Raw genomic sequence first — 23,533 nt, 5'->3', positions numbered from 1 at the left:
CAGTTGAGAGTACCTTATACATTCTTATTGTGGGAAAATACCAAAGTGAGAAATGTTCTGAAATTTTCTGTACATTAATGGGAGAAGTCTTAGGTTGCAAAAAACAGAAGAAAGTGAACTAGAGTGGTCCTGAGGATTTATAAAAGACATTTGTATAAACTACTTTGTACCATAGCCACCTCTGATAGTGAAAGTGTAGTCCCCTAAATGATATGATAGAGGCTTGAAAAGCAAAGCTTACAGCAGGGGCTCTCAAACTTCATTGCACCACGACCCCCCTTCTGACAATAAAGTTACGACATGACCTTGGGGCGGGGGGGGAGGGGAGGGGAGGGTGCATCGGAGCTTGAGCTGTGCCGCTCCAGGTGGGGAGAAAGGAGGCCACAGGCCAAGCCTAATGCTGGCCCTGGTGACCCCATTAAAATCCTGACCCACAGTTTGAGAACTGCTGGCTTACAGTATTATAATGTAGCCTTTATCCCAATGCGGGGTGGGAGGGTAAGAATGTGTGTGTTTTCAAAGAACATTACTAGGGTTGAAAAGTTAGGAAATGCCATATTTATAGTTGCCTGTGTAGCGTTAATTCTGCCCCCTGTCTGTCCATCCTGAACACTGACTGAAGCAGGAGTCCTGCAGAAAAAAATAATATGAGACAGTATCATAAGGCATACACACAAGGGGCTGAATTAAGTAGTTGTAAATCTGACAATCCTAACTTTCAAGAGTTTGATTTTGCAAACTAAACAATATTCTTTAATGTAGGAGGAAGGAACAGCGGTTAAAGTAATTTCTTAAGTTACCTTCCTCTCCCTCACAAAGAAAAACGGTAAAAACAAATTCCTTTATGTGCACCTGTAACACTCTCCACTCCGTAATGCATTATCAGAAGAGTTTGAACCCTAACCGTCATCATTGCAGTGAAGACATCTGCCACTTAAACTACAGGACAAATTGCATTAGTTGGCAACTGGAGAAAGTTGTTATCCCAGCAGAGGGATGGACCACTAGAGATTAGTCAGCAGCAGGAGAGGAAAAGAACATAGCCCGTCCCAGCTCTTTCTCTCACCTGCTACCCTGGGAGTTTGGAAAGCTCCTGCTCTATATAGTGCCCCAGAGTGAGTGAGGGGAAATAGGCTCCTTGGATCAAGTGTTGAGTCCAGGGGCAATTTAGGGTAGGGAGCCTGGTTGCTGCCCCACGTGATGCTCCTAAAGCAGCCCTGGAGTCATGTTGGGTCCAGGGCAGGGATAGAAGCCCAGCCCAGCTCAACTATCTCTCCCTACCTGCTACAGCAGTTCTGATAATTCCCAGTCATTCCTCAGGCAGCGTGTGCTGCGGCTGCTTTGTTTACAGAATGAACCCAACCTTAGAATGTTCGTGTCTTCAGTTATACTTGCACTCTGAAAACATATTCCTGACAAACGTAAGTGAGAGAAAGGAAATAGCAATTCTCAACAGTTAATATTTCAGCAAAAACTGAATGGAATTTCATAGGACAAAGAAAGGGCATTTCTGGAGCATGAGGGTGTTGTCTGTGCCTAATATCAATGGCCTGCTACAAACAATGGAAATGTTAATGTTTTTCAAAGAAAAGGTCCCATTAATCCTTTATAATGGAAAGTGCTAGGTAACTTAAATATAGGGTTTGCTACCAGCTTCTCCCATAAAAAAAATTCTGATGAGTTGGGATGCTTTGTACTTGTATAGTGCTTTACATTTATAAAGTGATGTTCAAAGCAGCATGATAAGAATATGGCAGGTAATTGTTAAAACCTGAAGATAATCCTTCTCACTTTATTTCTATGGGCCTATGGTAATGTTCTTTATGGAGGGACTGTCAGCAGTGCTTCAAAATGCAATTAAAGATTGTAAGATGGACTCCTAACTTTTTCCTGGAATTTCAGGCCTGATTTCTATAATAGACATAATAATTTTGCAGACACTTTGACCATAAGAGGGAATCACTTACAAAAGTATTAGTAAACATGAGGTACCTTTATTTAAAGTCACAGCAATTGACATCATTATAATTAGACTCAGCAGAATCTAATTTTTAACTTTTTGCAATTTAGACTAATATCAATTTGTATTTTTAACTTTTTATTTTTTAAGTATTTTAATTTTTAGTTGCAGGAAATTAAGATGAGGTAGGATAGGGGTTAGGGCAGCGCTGACAGTGGGTATGCAGCGGCTGTGCAAGGGGCTCTCTCAGCAAAGCAGAGACCCCTACCCAGGTCTACAAGGAGGAGGAAGAGCCCCCACCTGGGGAGGCCACCTTGTTACTGTACATTTCCTGCACAGGACAGACCTTTTCAGAAGTGGAGTGGCCTCCCCTGCAACTGAGAGCTTGTCCTCCTCCTCCTTGCAGCCCTGGCCAGGGGTCTTCTGCTCTGCCACACCAGAACTGCAGCCTTCCCAGCACCTTGCACCCACATGGATCCAGCATCTTTGGCTCTGTGGCTGCACCCTCTGTGGCTCCACTGTCACGGCTCAGCTCACTCAATCCCATGACAGCAGAGCTGCAGAGGGCGTTCTGCACTACTACAGGGCTGGTGACACCACATCCCTGCAGGTGCTGCACTGACTGTTATCGATGGGTTTTTTTAATCGATTTGAGTGTGTTATCTGAAATCAACATTTACTGCCATCTATTGACTAAATTGAATCTTGCCTGTCTTTTGCTTCATTTGGTTGACCACATACCTCATCCTTAGATGTTTCAGAGTCCAATTTTAGTGTGAGGTACATAACAATATGAGGCATGCCTTGGATAGCCAGCTGAAGGTCCATATTATCTTCTCCCCATAGAAGCTTGACGAGATTGTTCATAGCTGACTGTGCCTGTTTATACCTTTGATGAGATGTTCCTTCATTCTCAAAGACTGAAGTTTCAAATGTAAGTTTCACCTATTAAAATAATTAAATATATTATAAAAATGGTGCTGTTCTTAAAGTCATGTTTAATGTCAAATAAATAAAAATATATTTTGGCTTTAAGAAGAGCTGTAATCTCCTCTATCCTTTTTTATGGTTGAGAGAGTTCTCTAAAAAGAAATTTTTAAACACATATAAAAGACATAAGCATTGAAAAACCCCTGTGGTTTGAAGAAAGCCACTTATACATTCAACATTATATAACCATGTATTACCAATGACAAAGCCAGCTATTAAACACTTTATAAAACGTGTGAACTAGGCATGTGGCCTGATATGTTTTCATACTTGATTTTTATGGTTTTAAAAACAGAAAAATACAGTTCCTGCTCTGGATTTATTTGAGCACCCAATCTAGCACCACCATTTTGAAACATTATTACATAACTTGTTTCAAAATGGCATCATTTACACATTTACATGTTCTTAAGGTTCTTTTTCAAAAGTATTTCCTTAACATTTTAAACTCATCAGTTTAGAAAGGTACATTAGTACAATGTAACCTACCTTGGTTGGACCATAAACCACCAACAACCTTTTAGTAAATTTTTAGAACTCAGTGGCCACTGAATTCTTCACCACAAACTAACTTGCCAGTACATTTTCATTGTTCCTTGCCATATCAATTTTTAAAAAAAATTAACCAGGAAAAGAAGTGCTGTGCTGATTTATGATTGGACGTTAACAACTGTCTTTTATATACCATCAGTAGAAAGCACAAACATATGTTGTGTTACCTGATGTCCCAATTCTTCCAACAATCAAAGCACGACCAACTTGCTCTCGAGAGCATGTGACACTCATTTATAAAAAGACAAAATGATTAAATTCATTTTACAAAAAATTGTACAGCTGACAACTATTTTAGACTACTTTCTTTAAAAATAAGTATAATTTTTAGCTTTGGGTATATACACTGGAATTTTAAACAACATAAAATCAAAGCATAAGTTTGGTTTGGAACTGGATTCTTCATTTTTCAAAATTTATTTTTAAATCTGCATCTTTATGTACAGTAGGTTTCTGAAAGTAATTTTATTATTTTAAAAATGATGAAATTAATGAATAAAATTCTTACTTTTAATGACAACTGCACATTAAGTATGGGAGAGGGAAAACAAAGGAATTTTTATTTCTTGTCTGAGCCTAAAATTGTACCTTTCAGAAAGGGGAAATAAAATGTTTTACCTTCTTGGATGAAGACTTGTTTGCCCATTTGGAAATTAACTTCAAAATATCTGATCAGACAAATGTTCCAAAGGCCGTATACTACATGCTAAAATGCTGTCTCCATTTAAAGCCAATGGGAGCTTTGTCATTGACTTTACTGGAACCTTGATTCTGTCCAGTGAACTAGAGTAACTGATGTGAGAAAAAACGCTTATGCTTCCCCAATAGCAATTAAGCTTAAGAAGCCTGAACAAAAGCAAGTAGTGTGTGTGAAAAAAAAAATTCAAAAGAAAATCTAGCAAGCGATATGGACAGTATACAATATTCATGCTTGTCAACAAAGAGCAGAAAAGAAGACTATCAGGTACTGCAACCATTTCTACATCTGACCCTCCACCTCCCCATCCCAGCTTACTCCCTTTCTACCTGATGAGCTTCTCTTCTCCCATTCCTGCCACTTCCAACCTCTTCCTCTTTCCCCTTGCCCCTTTCTCCTCTTTTGGGCAGCACTGCATCCAACTCTTCTTCTTCTCCCCCTCCATGCTGCTGTCAATTCCTACCCATCCAGCTCCTCCCCATCACTCTTCCCTTCTCTCTGATTTCAACTCGTGGCTCTCCCTCTTCCTCTCAATATCCCACTGATATCTTCAGTGGCTTCAAAGTTCCATTTTGATGACCCACCCACCCTTTAGTGACCCATCTTCTCACCCTGACTTCCTCATTTGACCTTGAGCCTTGGTTCAACTCACCCACTCACCAAATGTACATTCACTTGAATAATCTTCATCAAGCACTACTTTCATCTCTGATCCATCACCCATCTGCCCCCTCCCTCTCACAGACCCTTCAGTTACTTCTAGTACAGGAATGGTGATGACTTCTCTTCTGCTTTCTATGTCTCTTCCCTTTCTCCCATTGATATGGTTGTTGATTCTCTCCACACTTAACTATCCTTCACCTTTGTCTCTTTAGCCCTCTGTTCTGTCACTGTCACCCACAGCTCTGGCTCTCCCCTAACACCTGCTTCTTTCACTCCTGCTAAGTGTATCTTGTGGAAAACCTGTGCCCATGCTAACAACCTTCACTACATATATGTTCTCTCCTCTTTCAGTTCTGCCATTTTCCTAGCCAACGGATACTCCCACCCTACCTATCCTCTCTCAAACACTGAGATGTTGACTCCCCCCTCCACTCTGCCAGCGATGCCACCCTCCAGCAACCATTTGTTATATTTTCAAATAACACTGTGATTTCTCCAGTGCTGCCCCTCATACATGTGAGCTCCGCATAAACATCCACAAAACCACCTCATTGTCCTCCTTCAAATCTCCCATTTAAAACTCCCCTTTGCTGTGAGGTCTACAAAAAACTTGATAACAGAGATGCAGCTGATGTGCTGTGACCACTGTTTATCATGCTCTCATTGTTTCTCTGGACTCCCCCATTTGTCTGTGTCTACCTCTCATCTCTTATCATACATAGAATGTACATTCTTTGCGGCATGGACAATTTTTTTGTTCAGCATCTAGCACAATGGGGCCCTCATTCATGACTGGGGCTCCTGGATGCTACAAGTAATACAAAAACAACATGGAGTCTGGGGACAGGACAAAATGATGCCACAAAGTTGGTGGTCGTGCATGATCTTCCCATCCTTCCATATGGGAAAGTGGAAAATCCTATAAGACACTCTTGGCCATTCCCTTTTCCAGCTCCAGTAGAGTTTCTGGTTAAAGAAGACAGAGCCATCATGAAAAAATCATATTAAGAAAAGGATAAGCTGAATACCAAGAATGCCAAATATCCAGAAAGATGGCTTTTATTATGGGCAGAGATGGCAGTGTCACCTAGTTAAAGTTACCTGACACCTCCCTGTCATAAAACCCTGTTTTCAGTAGCTTATAACTTGCCAAACTTTAACTGTTCAGGCTGAAGACACCATGCCAGGTGTCTGCCTCTGACTGAATATTTTTGGAAAGTTTCAGCTAAAATGGTTCAGTGATTTCCAAGAATGCAGTTAGGGAAAAATATGTTGTTTTGCCCACTTTAAAAATTCTTACAACTATTTCATTGAGAAACTCTAGAATTTCTATGCTGTTGGAGCAGGGACTATGCCTTTTGCTTTTCTCATGAAAAGCCATCCAAATTTGGCCAAGTTATAAGACTCTGAAAATCACAGTATGCACAAAGTAGAAGTTTATTAGACGCTGGCAACATTCTCCAAAGAGTCCATCTGTACTGAGCATGCACCACCCCAAGGATGCAGGCACTGAGTAGAACTTTCCCTATAATTGCTCCACCCAGCTGCCAGGGGCTGCTGTGATGCTGGGCAGCGGAACTGAGGGAGACAATCTTTTTTGGAAAAAAGAAAAGGAGTACTTGTGGCACCTTAGAGACTAACAAATTTATTTGTCTCTAAGGGGCCACAAGTACTCCTTTTCTTTTTGCAGATACAGACTAACATGGCTGCTACTCTGAAATCTTTTTTGTGCTCTCAATGCTCCTGCTGCTGGTATCCAGGCAGCATGCAGGAGGAGGATGAAGACCTCTAACTCAAATGCAGAGGGGTGAGATACAGAAATGGGGATAGGAGCACAAGCCAGACACAGCAGGTTAATGGGAGCAAAGGGGGCAGGGAGAGAAGGATTCATAATCACTCCAGCACCACTCTACTCCAGCACTGAACTCACAATTCCTAAGACTTAAGAAATATGAATTCATCCAGCTCATTCAGTGAGCACCATTCATCCTGTGCACTGAATGAGGCAAGAGTCCTGTGGAAAAATGGTATGTGATCAATTACAGCCTGTATCAAAATGCACAAGGGGACCACATTAAAGTTGCACAGGCAACCTGCATTATGGCCTTTCCTAACTTTTGAGCGCTTGACTTTGCAACCTAAATAATATTTTTTTCACATAGTTTATTTGTATGTAATATCTACGTATGGTGATAATCACTTACTTTGAAATCATTCATATATACAGTACTCTAAGCAGCAGGTAGTACCATGCATCCAAAATTCTGCATCATCAATTCTATATACCAGTTACAGGGACAAATTCACTGCTCGTGTACAACAGGTGTGTTGTATTCTTTTGTGAGAACATGGCTGTAAGCCTCAGGTCATGGCTAAATTCTGACATTCTGTCTACTTAAGATTTCTCTGTCATTTCAAATATTCTTCACTCTCTCCTGAGTGGAGGAAAGCTGCCACCTTTACCTGAGAAGTGGTTACCTTTCAGTGATACATGACATAATCTCCAGCCAGTGATACATGACATAATCTCCATGACACAATCTCCGGTGAAATGACTGGTGGACCCCTACCTCCACAAGCACAACTTCAAACTGGCCCTCCACTACACAAGCTGGAAGTGGCCTTCTTCCCATGTCTTGAACCACCTTTTGTCATCCACAATTACCCCTTTACCTTCAATCATTAGCTTTCCTATCATCCTGTCATCTGGGAATGGGGAGCAGACTAGAAGTTTAGCTGCTCCTAACTCTGGGTTGTAAGGATAGGGGTAGTCCAAAAGCAGAGCTGGAACATGTGGGACTACAACATCAGTGCTCAGGGAATCATCCATTTAAAAAAAGGTCATTTTAATGGTCACCCATTTAAAAAACAACAATATTTTTTCTCACTTCTCCCACTTAAATCAGGGTGAAGGAAGCCCAAAGTCTGTATATATATTCTGTAAAGTTTGCCAAGTGCTTTGGGATCTTTGGCTGAAAGACACTCCAGAAATGTCAGTTACATTCACTTAACTGAATGTTTTCAAATTATTTGGTTAAAATAGATCCTGGAGAAAGTAAGAGATTTTTTTCTTATTGTTACCCTTATGACTAGGGTATGGTAGAGCCTGTGTGTCTTGCAATAATTTCATGGGACATGAAGAAACATAGTCAGCCAAGCTGAACTCAATTAAGTAAATCACTGTATTTACTTAAGCCTGTTCTAATATAGGGTCTGGTTTTCTTTTCTAAACAGTGGTAAAAGAAAAGAAACCTTGGGTCCAGACTCATCAATATTCTTATGAGCAAAGCTAAGCAGAAGTGGGTCAACACTAGCAGTGATCTGTGTCAAATTAAGTAGCAGCTGATTTGGTTACAGCAAGTTAAAATGTAGGTCCTGTATGGAACTAACAATGTAAATATTCAGGATTCTCTCAAATCCTTCTGAGGCTGGGATACTCTGTAGTCTCTAGATCATGTTCAAAGACTGCTATAAAACCTTCAGATATTCAATGATAATCTGGGTTTGTTAAAATGAGGATATTTTTGTTTAGTTTTTTATTTACTTCTGCATCTCTCTACCTATTTTATTATTTGCATTGTGATAGTACCCAAACGCTTCAGAATCTGGGCATGATTGTGCTAGGTGTTGTGGAAGCAGACAGGTAGATGTGGTTCTTGCCTTGAAAAAATACAGTCTGATGTAGCAACTGTTTGTGGTGCTGGGTGGGCTTTTGTGGTGCTGGGTGAGTATATTTTACAAATATGCTAAACTGGGCGTTATCTATCCAAAAATTGATATTTGTGTAAGATAAGCACAATCCTAGAAGTATTACTTGCAGGCAAGATAAACTATATTCACATTCACTGGGGCTAAGAGAAGTTATAGAATTTTTTTCTGAAAAGGCAGATAGCAAAAAGTTATGTATATTTTTTGTATGTATAAGTTATGTATACTCACAAAAGAGCAGTGGCAACTTATTATGGAAATAACTGACTTAGAACATTACAGTTTGTCTTAACGCAGCTGCAAACTTCTTATATCCAATGTCTTTTGCAATGCTTAGTGAATGATAATACTCTAACTACTCAGTTTGTGAACAAGCACTCTTTCTTACTAAAGCTTGCAAGCAACGAAACTTCTGTTTCTGCTGTGGCATGAACAGAATGTTTTCAATTGCAAAAAACCAGAACTATATATTAAAATTCTCCAACGGTCTATTTAGGGAATCACTCTTCTGGCTTGATTTAAGCTGGTTCGGTTACTAGGGAATAATTGCACTTTAATAAAAGGTTTTGGAAAGCCAACATGAGAAACAGTTATACATTTCAAGCAATCACTGTCTGCTTGACAGATTAACCGACAAATGGGAATGTTAAGGCTGCATTAACATTAACTACTATAAAAAAGTATATATGGGATGTTTGAGCAACAATATATATGCTCTAATTGAACAAGGATACAGTTAATTAAGCAACATTTTCTGCTTTTCACATTCAGTAAACAATAGTAGCTACAGCAACTACCTATTTGGTCAAAAGCAGAATGCAACAGGATTCTTCTACAGTGGAGTTCTGCCAATACTTGACCACAACTTCACTAGTTTAGTCAAGCTCCATGGTGTCAGATATCTTGGAAACCTTCCTAAACTGACACACTAGCACTTAGACTTACTGCAACTGCAGATATACAACCCACAAACACTAGCACCAACTTTGCTGTAAATGGCAGTGTTGTTCATCTGAGTGTAATGACCTAGAAATCAAAAATTCTAGTTGCTGTTCACCTTCTGAATGGTAAACATATCTTCACTATTATTACTTATTTTTATATAGCATTAGAAGAAAACAGTCAGGTTCCCAATACACTAGAAAAGTTTATTTTATAGGAAATGTTTATCTGTAGGAGTTGGATTAAATCTTGAACTATTTGATCAGCATTAAGAATAGTGTACACACACTGGGACATATTCTGTGATGAGAAAAAAGTTTAGCTTTTAATTTCCATCTCTCATCTCACATTATAAATATGTACAATGTCCCTTTTGAGGTAGATTTAACAAAGTAACTTGAAATATTTAATTATCTGGAACATGGTAACATGAAAATTAATAATTTCTAAGATAAAATAATTGTTTTAATAGTATATACATTTGTATCGGCTCAGTGGCTCCTAGAAACATGGTCAATTTCAACAGTCTCAGAAGTAATGCATACTGCTTGTTGTTTTGGGGAAAGCTATCTTTGTCAAAACAGCATGCATGGGTTCATCACACATTAGAGAATTACGGTGTGCACATGTAACTGGGGTGCTATTCACTGCTGTAAACCCTAACTAGCTATAGTGTGTCAGACAAGAGTTATAGTTTACAATTTGAATATAAACACTAATGTTAATGTTAAAAAATTAACCTTAAAATGAAAAAAATAAGGCTTGCAATATTGTTGTTAGAAAGATTTACAAAAACAAATAAATACAGATCAATGCATCCTGTGCACAACATTAAAAGGGAAATGCAAACTGTACTGTGACAATAGCACTTCACCACTGCGAGACCACAGCAAAATTTTGTTAGCTGTGGATAAAAGCCTCTGAAGGTATCTACCTTGCGAAAAACAAACAAAAACCCCACAGCAGTGAGTGTCAGAGACTGGGTCTACAGACTTGGGCTTGTGCTACAGTGTTAAAAACAGCCATGTAGATGTTCCAGCTCAGGCTGGTGCTCGGGCTCTGAAGCCTAAGGAGGCGGGTAGGCCAACTTTCTAATCGCACAAAACTGAACACCATCCCCTTGCCCCATCCCCTTCCCCATCCCTGAGGCCCCACCTTACTCCGCCCCTTCTCCAAGGCCCCACCTCCCTCGCACTCCTTCCCCCCTCCCTCTGTCACTCGCTCTCCCCCACCCTCACTCACTTTCGCCAGGATGGGGCAGGGGGTTGGGGTGCAGGAGGAGGTGATAGCTTTGGCTGGGAGTGCAGGCTCTGGGTGGGCCAGAAATGAGGGGTTCAGGGTACGGAAGGGTGCTCTGAGCTGGGGCAGGGGGTTGGGGTGCGGGAGTGGGTCACGGCTCCGGCTGTGGGAGCGGGCTGTGGGGTGAGGCTGGGGATGAGGGGGTTGAGGTGCAGGAGGGGGCAGGGTGTGGGACGGGGTGCGGGCTCCGGCTGGGGGTGTGGGCTCTGAGGTGGGGCCGGATGAGGGGTTTGGGGTGTGGAAGAGGTGCAGGGTGCAGGCTCCGGGAGGGAGTTAGTTTGCGGGAGAGGGCTCCGACATGGGGCAGGGTGTTGGGGTGTAGGATGGGGTGAGGGATGTGGGCTTTGGGGGACACTTATACCTCAGGCGGCTCCCAGAAGCGGCCGCCATGTCCGGCTCCCAGGTGGAAGGGCGGCCAGGGGGATCTGCATGCTGCCCACGCCCATAGGTGCCACCCTCACAGCTCCCATTGGCTGCGGTTCCCAAATAATGGGAGCTGCGGAGCTGGTGCTCGGGCCAGGGGCGTGCAGAGCCCCTGTGGCCGCCCCTGTGTCTAGGAGCCAGATATGCCAGCTGCTTCTGGGAGCTGCGTGGAGCCAGGGCAAGTAAGGAGTCTGCCTTAGCCCTGCAGTGCCACCAACCAGACTTTTAGCACCTCAGTCAGCAGCGCTGAGCGAAGTCACCAGGGTCCCATTTCGACCAGGCGCTCCAGTCAAAAAACGGATGCCTGGCAACCCTAGTGGGCTTCAGAGCCTGAGCTCCAGCCTGAGCCAGAAGTCTACACGGCTATTTTTAATGTTGCAGTGTGAGCCCCACAAGCCCAAGTCTGTAGCACTAGGCTCTGAGACTCACTGCCATGTTTTTTTGTTTGTCTGTTTTGCAGTGTAGACATATCCTTAGCCTCAAACATAAGGCCAGATTCTCTGTGCTTTGTACCACACCACCTACACAGTCAGGCCTAAAACTGGCATAAGAAGCCCAAGGAAGATTACCCAGTACAAAAGGTAATCCCTGCTGACATAGAGCTGATGTAAGGGCTCTTATGCCACCTTCTCTCCCTGTTGCTGGTATAGTAGGGGAAAGGGGGCATGGCTGGGGTGCCCCTAAATCATTCTGATCCTTAGTTGTAATTTCATTCCCTTCGGGGGAATCTGCAGAAAACATAAATTAAAGTAATCCTCGGAAAACTCTAATTCAATTCAAAGGGGATGGCATTGGGATCATGGAAATGCATATGTGAACTTTAAGCCACCTTTTTACCATTCCTGATTGTGCTGGTCTGTCACACTCCAGAAACTGGCCCCAAGTCCATATGAAGCCACTCACTTAACCACTGATTTAAAAATAGAGATACAGAGCACATGGAATCAAATGTTTGTATAGAGATTTTCCAGCAGCAAAACCGAGTGCCATAAGGGAATAGAAATAAACCATAATAGACCACATATGTAACATTACAGTATGTAAGCAAACTACAGAAATTTAACAGATATATACATAATAAATAACATTGGTACAGGAAAGGAATATCAGCAAAGTCTGAGAGGTTTTCCAGAGCTCTCACTGCCTCAATCTTGTCTAACTATTTACAGATATAGTAATTTTTATTTTCCTCAAACCTTAACTTCACTGAGTAAAGGAAGATGCTTTCAGATTGTTAGTTATGAACTCTTTTTTCTGCTTACCAGAGGAAAACAGACCCAGATTGGGATAGATATAATTGAACTGTTATGTCTATAGATCTCTGTTGTAGGCAGCATAGAGGCTGCCTACAAACAAACAAAAACCCCACAGAGGTCAGAGGTCGAAAAGTCTACTTGCTGTTTTCCCAGTACCAGAATCTATAAACTTGTTATCTTGACTCCAGGATCCTTGTTCAGCTAGAAGAGCAAGTATGGGGGGGAAAGGATGACATCCTACATCTTAATCAGGGGCAATAACTTTAATATATATTTTAAACAAAAAGTTGTTGGATTTGTCATTTGTGCCTTCTGGGAGTCCAAGATCTCAATTTGATTTCACAGAGATCTCAACAGCATTCCATCTAAATGCTCTTATGGTTAACAGGCAAGTTGTTTTTCCCCAGATGTGACTTTGTGGCCATCATTTAGATTGACAAAAATTATTTTAAGTCATCTATCTAGATAGTTACATGATTCCCATTACCACAATAAAGAGCATCTTGCCAAAACAGCCTATAATTAAAAAATCCTCTTCATCACTCTTCATCATATATATGCCCAATGTGGATTACAAACAAACAAACTCCCCATTATTCACCCACCACTTCTGATCAATAGTTTACTTGTCCATTATCGTTAGCAAGACAGTGATATTTTGCCTCATACCTAACATCTACAGACCAGACACCCAATCTTCCCCATCTCAACTAACCAGTATGATCAAGACACCACCACATTTCATATATTATCCTCTATTTACACAGATCATAGAGTTCAGAGTTGCAGTTTTCACAGCAACTATAACTTGCTTCTTTGCATACAGGTAATATTTATTTCTGTGATATTAATGGTTAAAAGTTAATGTGTTCCAATGATGAGTTAAGACCCTGTCATCATCAGGGAGAATAAAATTAATATTGATGGATAGTGGTAAATATATCAAAAACACAGTATACATTTCTTGCAAAAGTACTATACCTGCATAGGGCCTGGAATGCAAGACAAAACCCTTTCTATATTCTCAGTGTTCACATCAACATCATTTACAGCAACAAGGGCATCTCCTGGAAACAAAAACAAAACAAATAAATACAGGGTGTATGCAAACACCATACAAAATTCAACAGTATGTTCTCTTCAAATTTAAAATATCATTCAGTACTCTCAGATGATTTTCCTTAAATATAAGTAGGCTCCTCTTAAATACATCATTTACACAAGCCTAAGAAAAGCCAAAGATTAATAGCCTGATCCTCTAAGCCTTTACTACTAAGCTAGGGTTTACTACTGCATATTGATGTCACTTTTTATAGACAACACTCAAAGCTCTTTCTCTTTATCCAGGCTTATATCATTGCATGTCTTTTGATGTCTCATCATGAATGTCCCATAATTTCTTCAAATCAAACATGTCCAAAACTGAACTTTTTCCTGAACCATCTCTGCTCATCTTCAGCTCCCTCTCCACTAACAAATGCACACTACTCCTCTCTGCTATCCTCTTAGTCATGCAACCCTGCAACCTCAGACTCTTGGACTCCTTCCTCTTCTTAGACCAGACTCTTGCCAAATTGTGAGGCTGCTTTGACAAGGTCTTCAAAATTCACTTCTGTATACCTACTGCCAAAACTGAAGCCAATCACTCATTATCTGCAATCTCCTCCTGTCCAGTTTGCTGCCTCTCCACTCTCCAATCTATTCAATATGCTGCAACTAAAGGTATGTTTCTTGCTGCTGCTTCAGTCATATTATGCCCACCTCATTTCAGTCCCCACATTTGCTTTTAGTCTCATTCCACCTCAAGGTTTAACTCATCATTCTTTTTTCAAGGCCCTGCATAATGCTGTCTTGCCTACCTCACTTATTTCTTACTACACTCCCCATCATGCGCTAATCTACTAACTCCTCCTACCTAACCACATGCTTTATTTCTTCCCACTTGTGACTTGCCTATTCCCACTCCTGGAACAGCCAAATATACCCTCAAGTTCCTAGTAAAGACTCTTTTTTTTATCCTTTAGTATATATGCTACAACATCTTTTCACTCTCTCCCCACATCCTCCTTTCAGAAGATTCTTTCTGTAAATGGAAAATAAATTAGAATTACAAGTTCAGCTCCTAAAAAGGTTTTTGTTTTTTAAAAAGGAAGAAGCTGGAAATAACAAAAACCCTCACACTAGACAACTTTTCCAAATTAGTTGGACCAGTGTGTGCTGTCTGCCTGGAGCCAAGACATTATAGATAGTCTGCAGAGGCTCATTTGTCCCTACTGACCACTATTCCATGCTGCTCATCCACATGGGCACTAATGATATCGCCAGGTATGGCCCTGAGCAAATCAGCAGTGACTACAAAGGTTTGGGAGCAAGCGTCAAGGGCACAAATTATGAGTGGAATAGAGAAAGTAAATAAGGAAGTGTTATTTACTCCTTCTCATAATACAAGAACAAGGGGCCCCCAAATGAAATTAAAAGGTAGCAGGTTTAAAACAAATATAAGAAAGTATTTTTTCACGCAGTGCACTGTCAACCTCTGGAACTCTTTGCCAGAGGGTGTTGTGAAGGCCAATACTACAACAGGGTTCAAAAGGGAGCTAGATAGATTCTTGGAAGATAGCTCCATCAATGGCTATTAGCCAGGATGCACAGGAATGATGTCCCTAGCCTCTGTTTTCCAGAAGCTGGGATTGAGTGACAGGGCATGGATCACTTGATGATAACTTGTCTGTTCATTCCCTTTGGAGCACCTGCCAGTGTCCTGTCAGAGGACAGGACACTGGGCTTGATGGACCTTTGGTCTGACCCAGTATGGCCATTCTTATGTAAATTTTCCTCTCATCTATTCTCCCATTGAGGATAAGGGCCCAGGCAGGGACATCCAACTCCTGGAGATGAATGCATGGCTGTGCTGATAGTGTCAAGAGGAGGGCTTTGGCTTCCTCAACCATGAGATCCTGTTCCAGGAAGAAGAACTGTTGGGAAGAGATAAGGCCTGCCTGACTAAGAAGGGGAAGAGCATCTTTGGGTACTGACTTGCCAACCTAGTGAGGAAGGCTTTAAACTAGGTTCAAAGGGGGACAGGTGACAAAAGACTACAGGTAAGCATCAAATAACAGAGGGCTAGGTGGGGTGAGGGGAAGACATGGAAATTTACAATAGGGACATAGAAGCAACAGCAAGAAAATCAGTGGAAGAATCTGCTCAATGTCTATATGCAACTGCAAGGAATATGGGGAATAAACAGGAAGAAATGGAAGTATTAGTACATAAGCTAAATTATGAATTCATGAGATAAGTTGCATGACCGGAATATTGGTACAGAGGATATAGCTTGTTCAGGAGGGACAGGCAGGGTAAATAGGGAGGAGGTGTTGCATTATACATCAAGAATATATACACTTGTTCTGAGGTCCAGAAGAAGATGTGAGTCCCTGGATAAAGATAAAAGGGGTAAAAATAGGGTTAATGTCATGGTAGGTATCTACTATAGACCACTAAATCAGGAAGAAGAGGTGGACGAGGCATTTCTAAAACAAATAACAGAAATATCCAAAACACAAGACTTGGTAGTAATGGGGGACTTTAACTACCCAGATACATATTAGAAAAGCAATACAGCAAACAACAAAATTTCGAGAAAGTTCTTGGAATGTATTGGGTACAATTTTTTGGTTTCAGAAAGAGGAGGAAGTATCAAGGGGGACAGCTATTTTAGACTTGATTGTGTCTAATAGGGAGAAACTGGTGGCAAATATGCAGGTGGAAGGCAAGTTGGGTGAAAGTGATCATGAAATGATAGACTTTGTCATTCAAAGGAAAGGAGAGAGAGAGCAGCAAAATAAGGATAATGGACTTCAAAAAAGCAGACTTTAACAGACCCAGAGAACTGGTAGGTAAGGTCCCATGGGAAGAAAATCTAAGGGAAAAAATTTCAGGAGAGCTGGCAGTTTCCAAAGAGACAATATTAAAGGCAAAACTGTAAACTATCCTGAAGTGAAGGAAAGATTGGAAGACTAGTAAGAGGCCCATATGGCTCCATCAGGAGTGCTTTTAATTACCTGAAAATCAAAAAGGAATTCTAAAAAAAGTGGAAACATGAACTATTTGTTATGAAGGAGCACCAAAAAATAGCATAAGCATGTAGAAAAAAATCAGAAAGTCTAACAAAATGAGTTAAACTTAGAATGGGACATAAAATGCAATGAGAAGAGGTTCTTCAAATAAATTAGGAGCAAGAAAAAGATGAAGGAAAGCATAGGTCCTTTACTAAGCATGGAAGGAGAGCTAATAACTGATGACATCACAAAGGCTGAGACGTTTAATACTTATTTTGCTTCGAACTTCTCTAAAAAGGTTAATGGTGACCAGATACTCAACACAGTTATTATTAACAACAAGCGGCAAGGAATTCAAGCTGAAATGGAGGAGAACAAGTTAAAGGATATTTACACAAGTTAAATGTATTCAAATCAGCAGGGTCTGATGAAATTCATCCTAGAATACTTAGGGAACTAGTTGAAGCAATCTCAGAACTATTAACAATTATCATCAAGAACTCATGGAGGATGGGTTACATCCCAGAGGACTGGAGAAGGGCCTATCTTTAAAAAGGGGAACAAAGAGGACCAAGGGAATTATAGACCAGTCAGCCTAACTTTGATACTTGGAAAGATACTGGAACAAATTAACAACCAATTAATTTTTAAGCACCTAGAGCAGTGGTTCCCAAACTGTAGGTCACAACCCCAAGGGCAGTCTCTCCATTAGCAGATGGGGTTGCAGAAATCCCATGTGTGCGAAGGATGTTATTTTACAAAATGACATCCTCCAGACAGCATGACTTCACATTCACTGCATGTGTGCAAGGTTATGCTGTGTGGAGGATGCCATTTTGTAAAGCAAAATAGCATCCTCCATGCAGCATGACCTTGCACATATGGTGCATGTGAGGTCATGCTGCATAGAGGATCCATTTTTCAAAGGTTGTCTGGGGTCACAGGAAGCAATATATCTAAAACTGGGGTCATGTATGGGAAATGTTTGGGAACTGCTAACCTAGAGGATAATAGGGTTATAAGGAATAGCTGGCATGGATATGTCAAGACTAAATCATGGCAAATCAAATTAAATTTCCTTCTTTGACAGGATCACTGGCTTAGTGGATGCGGGGAAGAAGTAGACATGATATAGCTTGATTTTACTAAGACTTTTGACACACGACATTCTCATAAGCAAACTAGAGAAATGCAGTCTAAATGAAGTTACTATAAGTGGGTGCACAACTGGCTGAAAGACCATACTGAAAGAGTAGTTATCAATAGTTCACTGTCAAACTGGGAGGGTGTATCCACTAGTGGGGTCCCAGAATGGCCAGTCATGGGTCTGGTACTATTCCATATTTTTATGAATTACTTGGATATTGGAATAAAGATTATGCTTATTAAAATTTGCAGATGACACCAATCTTGGAGGGGTTGCAAGGACTTTGAAGGACATGATTAGAATTCAAAATAACCTTGAATTGGAGAACTGGTCTGAATTCAACAAGATGAAACTCAATAAAGAAAAGTGCAAAGTATTTCACATAGAAGGAAAAATCAAATGCACAACTACAAAATGGAAATAACTGGCTAGGTGGTAGTACTGCTGAAAAGGATCCGGGGGTTATGGTAGATCACAAATTGAATCTGAGTCAACCGTGTGATGCAATTGCAAAAATGGCTAATATTCTGGTGCGTTGTATGTAAGATACAGCAGGTAATTGTCTTGCTCTACCTGCCATTGATGAGGTCTCAGCGGGAGTACTTTGTCCAACTCTGGGTGCCACAGTTTAGGAAATATGTGGACAAATTGGAGTGTTTTAGAAAATTGTAAAGATTTAGAAAATCTGATCTACGAGGAAAGATTAAAAAAACTGGGCATGTTTAGTCTTGAGCAAAGAAGACCTGATGGCAGTCTTCAAGAGTGTTAAGGGCTGTAATAAAGAGGATGGTGATCAATTGTTCTCTATGTCCACCGAAAGTAGGACAAGAAATAATAGGACTCAATCTGAAGCAAGGTATATTTAAGTTAGAACATTTTTCGTAATATCTAACTATAAAGGTGGTTAAACTCTGGAACAGGTTTCCAAGGGAAGCCATGGAATCCCCATCACTGTAGGTTTTTAAGAACAGGTTGAATAAACACCTATCATAGATGTTCTAGGTTTACTTGGTTCTGCCACAGCACAAGGAGCTGCACTTTTTTGCTTCTTGAGGTCCCTTTCTGCCTTACATTTCTATGATCCTATATCTTAGTATTTATGTTACCACCATGTTACCTTGGTATCAGTGTGCCCCCTAAGTATTCAAAAACAGAAAATAATAGATTCATATATTTTAAGACCAGACAAAAAAAGTATAATGATCTACAGCTAGATTTATAAAATAACTTGGGCATCTGAGTCCAATATTTAGGTGCCATTGAGATCCTCAAAATCACTACGGAGTTGCTGCCTAAGTCTGTGGGTGCTTAAGTTTCTATCAGTAACCATGTACACTGCCATCTCAGTGTTGGCTGCTTGCCTCATACATAAGCCCCAGGAGGATTCTCAATCCAGACATTCCCTCTCCTATCTTGCCTGCGGGGTGTGATCCAGAATGTGTGCTCAGAGCATGCTCAAACCCACACAAAATGGCCAGAGGAAGTGGTGGTTATTCCCCATAACACCTTATCATTTTAGGGCACTGGTTAGAACGCTCACCAGGATGTGGAATACCTGGGTTCAATTCTCCCCTCCGCCTCATATGGAGAGGGGATTTGAACTCATGTCTCCTACCTTTCAGGTGAGTGCCCTAACCACTGGGCTATTCAGAAGCACGTCTTTCATAAGCTCTCCTGTTGAAGTCATTCCATTGTGGAATGTGTATAAATGTATACAAATAATTAAATTAGACCACTCATTCGGGGCTAGAAATTAGATGGGTGGGTGGTACTGCCACCCACTTCCTCTTCTGTTTCTTGCCTATGCACCTAACTCCAGAAGAGGGTTCACAACTGAGAATACCAAGCAGAGATAAGTGCCTAACTTCCTTTGAGGAGCAAGCTGTAGGCCACACCTCCCTTCCGGGCAGTTCCTAATGGCTAGTTTAGGGCTTGTTTATACAAACACTTAGTTCATGGCAAGCTAGAATGTAAATTTACTGCCCTGCACTGTAGGTGTCTGTGTGGACCATGCTGCTGCACACTAAAAATTCCTTAGTGTGGTTTAATCTACCTCAATTTCAAAATGGGCTAGATTAAAGACCTGTTAGCTTACAACAGCAGAATTCATATGGTGTGGGATTTAAACTCATAGTTCCTACCTCTCAGGAGAGTGCCCTAACCACTGGGCTATGAGGTATTCAGACACAGGGCTTTCTCAAACTCTCCTGTTGAAGTCATTCCATTGTGGAATGTGTATAAATGTATGGACAGGGTAACATGGAGTGGATTTACACCCTGGTTTGCCTCAAACAAAGTGTTTGTATATACAAGTCCTTAGGCAGCTCCCCACTCAGCTTGCTGGCTTTTGTGGATCCCATCCTTAGATGCCCTTCTCTCCACATACATTGTATAGGGAGTGTAAGCATGTATCTTGGGGCTGTAGATTGCACTGGGTGGCATGACCTCTAAAAGTTAGGCACTGCAACACCTAATTCTTTGCAGATTTAGTCCCTTGTCTGACCACTTCTATAATAGAGGCTACTGAACTGGATCAAGTAATGCCAGCATTGAACCCTGTAACTTGTGGCTGAACTAGATCTCTTTGGGGAAGATGTGCTTGATTTAAAATTATCTTCTCTATTTAAAGCCGTCAAGTGATGGGGAATCCTCTACAAGCTGTTCCACTGGCTAATTATCCTCCCTTAAAAAATTTGTGCTTTATTTCCAGTTTCAGTTTTTCAGGCTATGGTTCTGATAACACTTTCTTTCAACAGACAGGAAAAATAGCTCAATTAGTTGATAATTTACATGGTTGTCTATGCTTTCTGTCTGTAGAAAATGAAGGCAAACTAAGATGAAAAAATTAGTTTCTCATTTAATTTTCAAAGTGATTAGTTGCATGGCCATTCTTATTTCTTGTGGGAGTGAGTTGAAAATCCTAAATTCTGCACTTAATAATCACATTGAAAAGCAAGAGAAATTTCCTTGTGCCTTATATAGCACCTCTATGATGTATAAAGATTACCTCAAAAAAGTTCACACCTATCACCTGCAAAATGAACTAATGCCCAGCCAAAGTCAATGGAGAGAGCATGTCTATTATTGATCAGAATTGTTAATGTCTTTGAGACACTAAGTTGCCTAGCAAGAGATAATTATATCTTCTTTACAGAGAAGAACTGGTTTACAAATCTTCCAGTTTTAAACTGAGCATTTTCTTCTGAGCACATTTGAGGCAGATAAGCTGATGCTTAACAGGTCAAATCTTCTCATTAGCATTCTCAATTTTTGTTCTGTCTTTAATCTTCCCTTTTATTTATTTATTGAGAAGAATAGAGTAAATCAACGTCAATAACAGTGACAACTTCTACTTTTGAGGCTCTTTATCAGTAAACAAACTCTGTGATTCTCTAGAGTAGCTGCATTCTTCATTTTTTGGGAGGACCTTGGAGGACCTGGGCAAATTTTCATCTCAGGAGCTTCCTCAGTTTTCGGTCCTGGGGCCGGTTTTGTTCAATATCTTCATTAATGATATGGAAGATGGCGTGGATTGCACCCTCAGCAAGTTTGCAGATGACACTAAACTGGGAGGAGTAGATACGCTGGAGGGTAGAGATAAGATACAGAGGTACCTAGACAAATTAGAGGATTGGGCCAAAAGATATCTGATGAGGTTCAACAAGGACAAGTGCAGAGTCCTGCACTTAGGACGGAAGTATTCCATGCACTGCTACTGTCATAAATATAAAGGGAAGGGTAAACACCTTTAAAACCCCTCCTGGCCAGAGGAAAAATCCTCTCACCTGTGAAGGGTTAAGAAGCTAAAGGTAACCTCGCTGGCACCTGACCAAAATGACCAATGAGGAGACAAGATACTTTCAAAAGCTGGGAGGAGGGAGAGAAACGAAGGGTCTGTGTCTGTCGGTATGCTGCTTTTGCCGGAGATAGACCAGGAATGGAGTCTTAGAACTTTAGTAAGTAATCTAGCTAGGTATGTGTTAGATTATGATTTCTTTAAATGGCTGAGAAAAGAACTGTGCTGAATAGAATGACTATTCCTGTCTGTGTCTCCTTTTTGTAACTTAAGGTTTTGCCTAGAGGGATTCTCTATGTTTTGAATCTAATTACCCTGTAAGGTATCTACCATCCTGATTTTACAGAGGTGATTTCTTTACTTCTATTAAAAGTCTTCCTGTAAGAAAACGGAATGCTTTTTCATTGTTCTCAGATCCAAGGGTTTGGGTCTGTGGTCACCTATGCAAATTGGTGAGGATTTTTACCAAACCGTCCCCAGGAAGTGGGGTGCAAGGGTTGGGAGGATTTTGGGGGGAAAGATGTGTCCAAACTACGTTTCCCAGTAAACCCAGTTAGAGTTTGGTGGTGGCAGTGGAGATCCAGGGACAAAGGATAAAATTACTTTGTACCTTGGGGAAGTTTTAACCTAAGCTGGTGAAAGTAAGCTTAGGAGGTTTTCATGCAGGTCCCCACATCTGTACCCTAGCGTTCAGAGTGGGGGAGGAACCTTGACAGCTACAGACTAGGGACAGAGTGGCTAGGTAGAATTTCTGTGGAAAAGGACATAGGGGTTACAGTGGACGAGAATATGAGTCAATAGTGTGCCCTTGTTGCCAAAAAGGCTAACAGTATTTTGGGCTGTATAAGTAGGAGCATTGCCAGCAGATCGAGGGACATGATTGTTCCTCTCTATTCGGCATTGGTGTGGCCTCATCTGGAGTACTGTGTCCAGTTTTGGGCCCTACACTACCAGAAGGATGTGGAAAAATTGGAAAGAGTCCAGCAGAGGGCAACAAAAATGATTAGGGGGCTGGAGCACATAACTTATGAGGAGAGGCTGAGGGAACTGGGATTGTTTTGTCGGCAGAAGAGAAGAATGAGGAGGGATTTGATAGCTGCTTTCAACTACCTGAAAAGGGGTTCCAAAGAGGATGGATCTAGACTGTTCTGAGTGGTACCATATGACAGAACAAGGAGTAATGGTCTCAAGTTGCAATGGGGGAGGTTTAGGTTGGATATTAGGAAAAACTTTTTCACTAGGAAGGTGGTGAAGCACTGGAATGGGTTACTTAGGGAGGTGGTGGAATCTCCTTCTTTAGAGGTTTTTAAGATCAGGCTTGACAAAGCCCTGGCTGGGATGATTTAGTTGGGGATTGGCCCTGCTTTGAGCAGGGGGTTGGACAAGATGACATCCTGAGGTCCCTTCCAACCCTGAGATTCTATGATTCTAATAGGGTTCAGGCTTCACAACCCTCCTATTAAGTGCACATGCAAACTGTCTAGGGAGATTGTGAGATTTTTGAGCTAGGCAACACCTCAAGATACTAACGATATTCAACTTTACTTCTCATTTCCACATAACCTAGATTCTGCTCTCTCTTTGTTCTCTCATTAGCTAACAGAGATAGCAGTTCTCCCATAATGCTGGGTTCATATGAGTCCAAAGAAGGCTGAAATAATTTTGGTAGGAAGTAGAATAAATTTGGAGAGGATTGTAAATGTTCCCACAGTGGTGGGGTATATTTCTACCCTTCAGTTCAGTGGTTTAAAGATCTTGGAATCTGATTGAAACCCTTCCCCTTTGACAGTGGCACGCTTATCATTTTTGGCTAGATGTTTATTTAAAGTAATTGAAAAGGAAACAGAAAGGGACTGAAGATTATATAAAAGATTGTTCTATGGAATAAAGACAGGGACCTCAAACTTTCTTAGTAACAGTTGATAGATTTTGAAGCACGATCCCCTCTAATTAATACCCCCCAAAAAGGAAGTGTGTTACAAACAGCACTGATAAAATCCCTTTTTATTATAATAGCTAAATGTCATGGGTTTCCTTAGGAT

At 41.0% G+C, this 23,533-nt stretch overlaps 1 protein-coding gene across 2 annotated transcripts in view; it reads right to left on the bottom strand.

The window, feature by feature from the left end:
* INTU (inturned planar cell polarity protein) overlaps positions 1 to 23,533 on the bottom strand; it is a 100,137-nt gene that overhangs the window by 57,745 nt on the left and 18,859 nt on the right. For both annotated transcript variants that reach the window (XM_073341086.2, XM_073341087.2), the window contains exons 3-4: positions 13,472 to 13,557; positions 2,702 to 2,905 (exon numbers count right to left, since the gene is read on the bottom strand). In XM_073341086.2, the coding sequence (XP_073197187.2) occupies positions 2,702 to 2,905; positions 13,472 to 13,557 (290 nt within the window). The remainder of the gene's footprint in view (positions 1 to 2,701; positions 2,906 to 13,471; positions 13,558 to 23,533) is intronic.

Source organism: Lepidochelys kempii, chromosome 4 (genome assembly GCF_965140285.1).
Source record: "Lepidochelys kempii isolate rLepKem1 chromosome 4, rLepKem1.hap1, whole genome shotgun sequence".
Lineage (NCBI taxonomy): Eukaryota > Metazoa > Chordata > Testudines > Cheloniidae > Lepidochelys > Lepidochelys kempii.
This window is presented reverse-complemented; position numbering and strand designations above follow the sequence as displayed.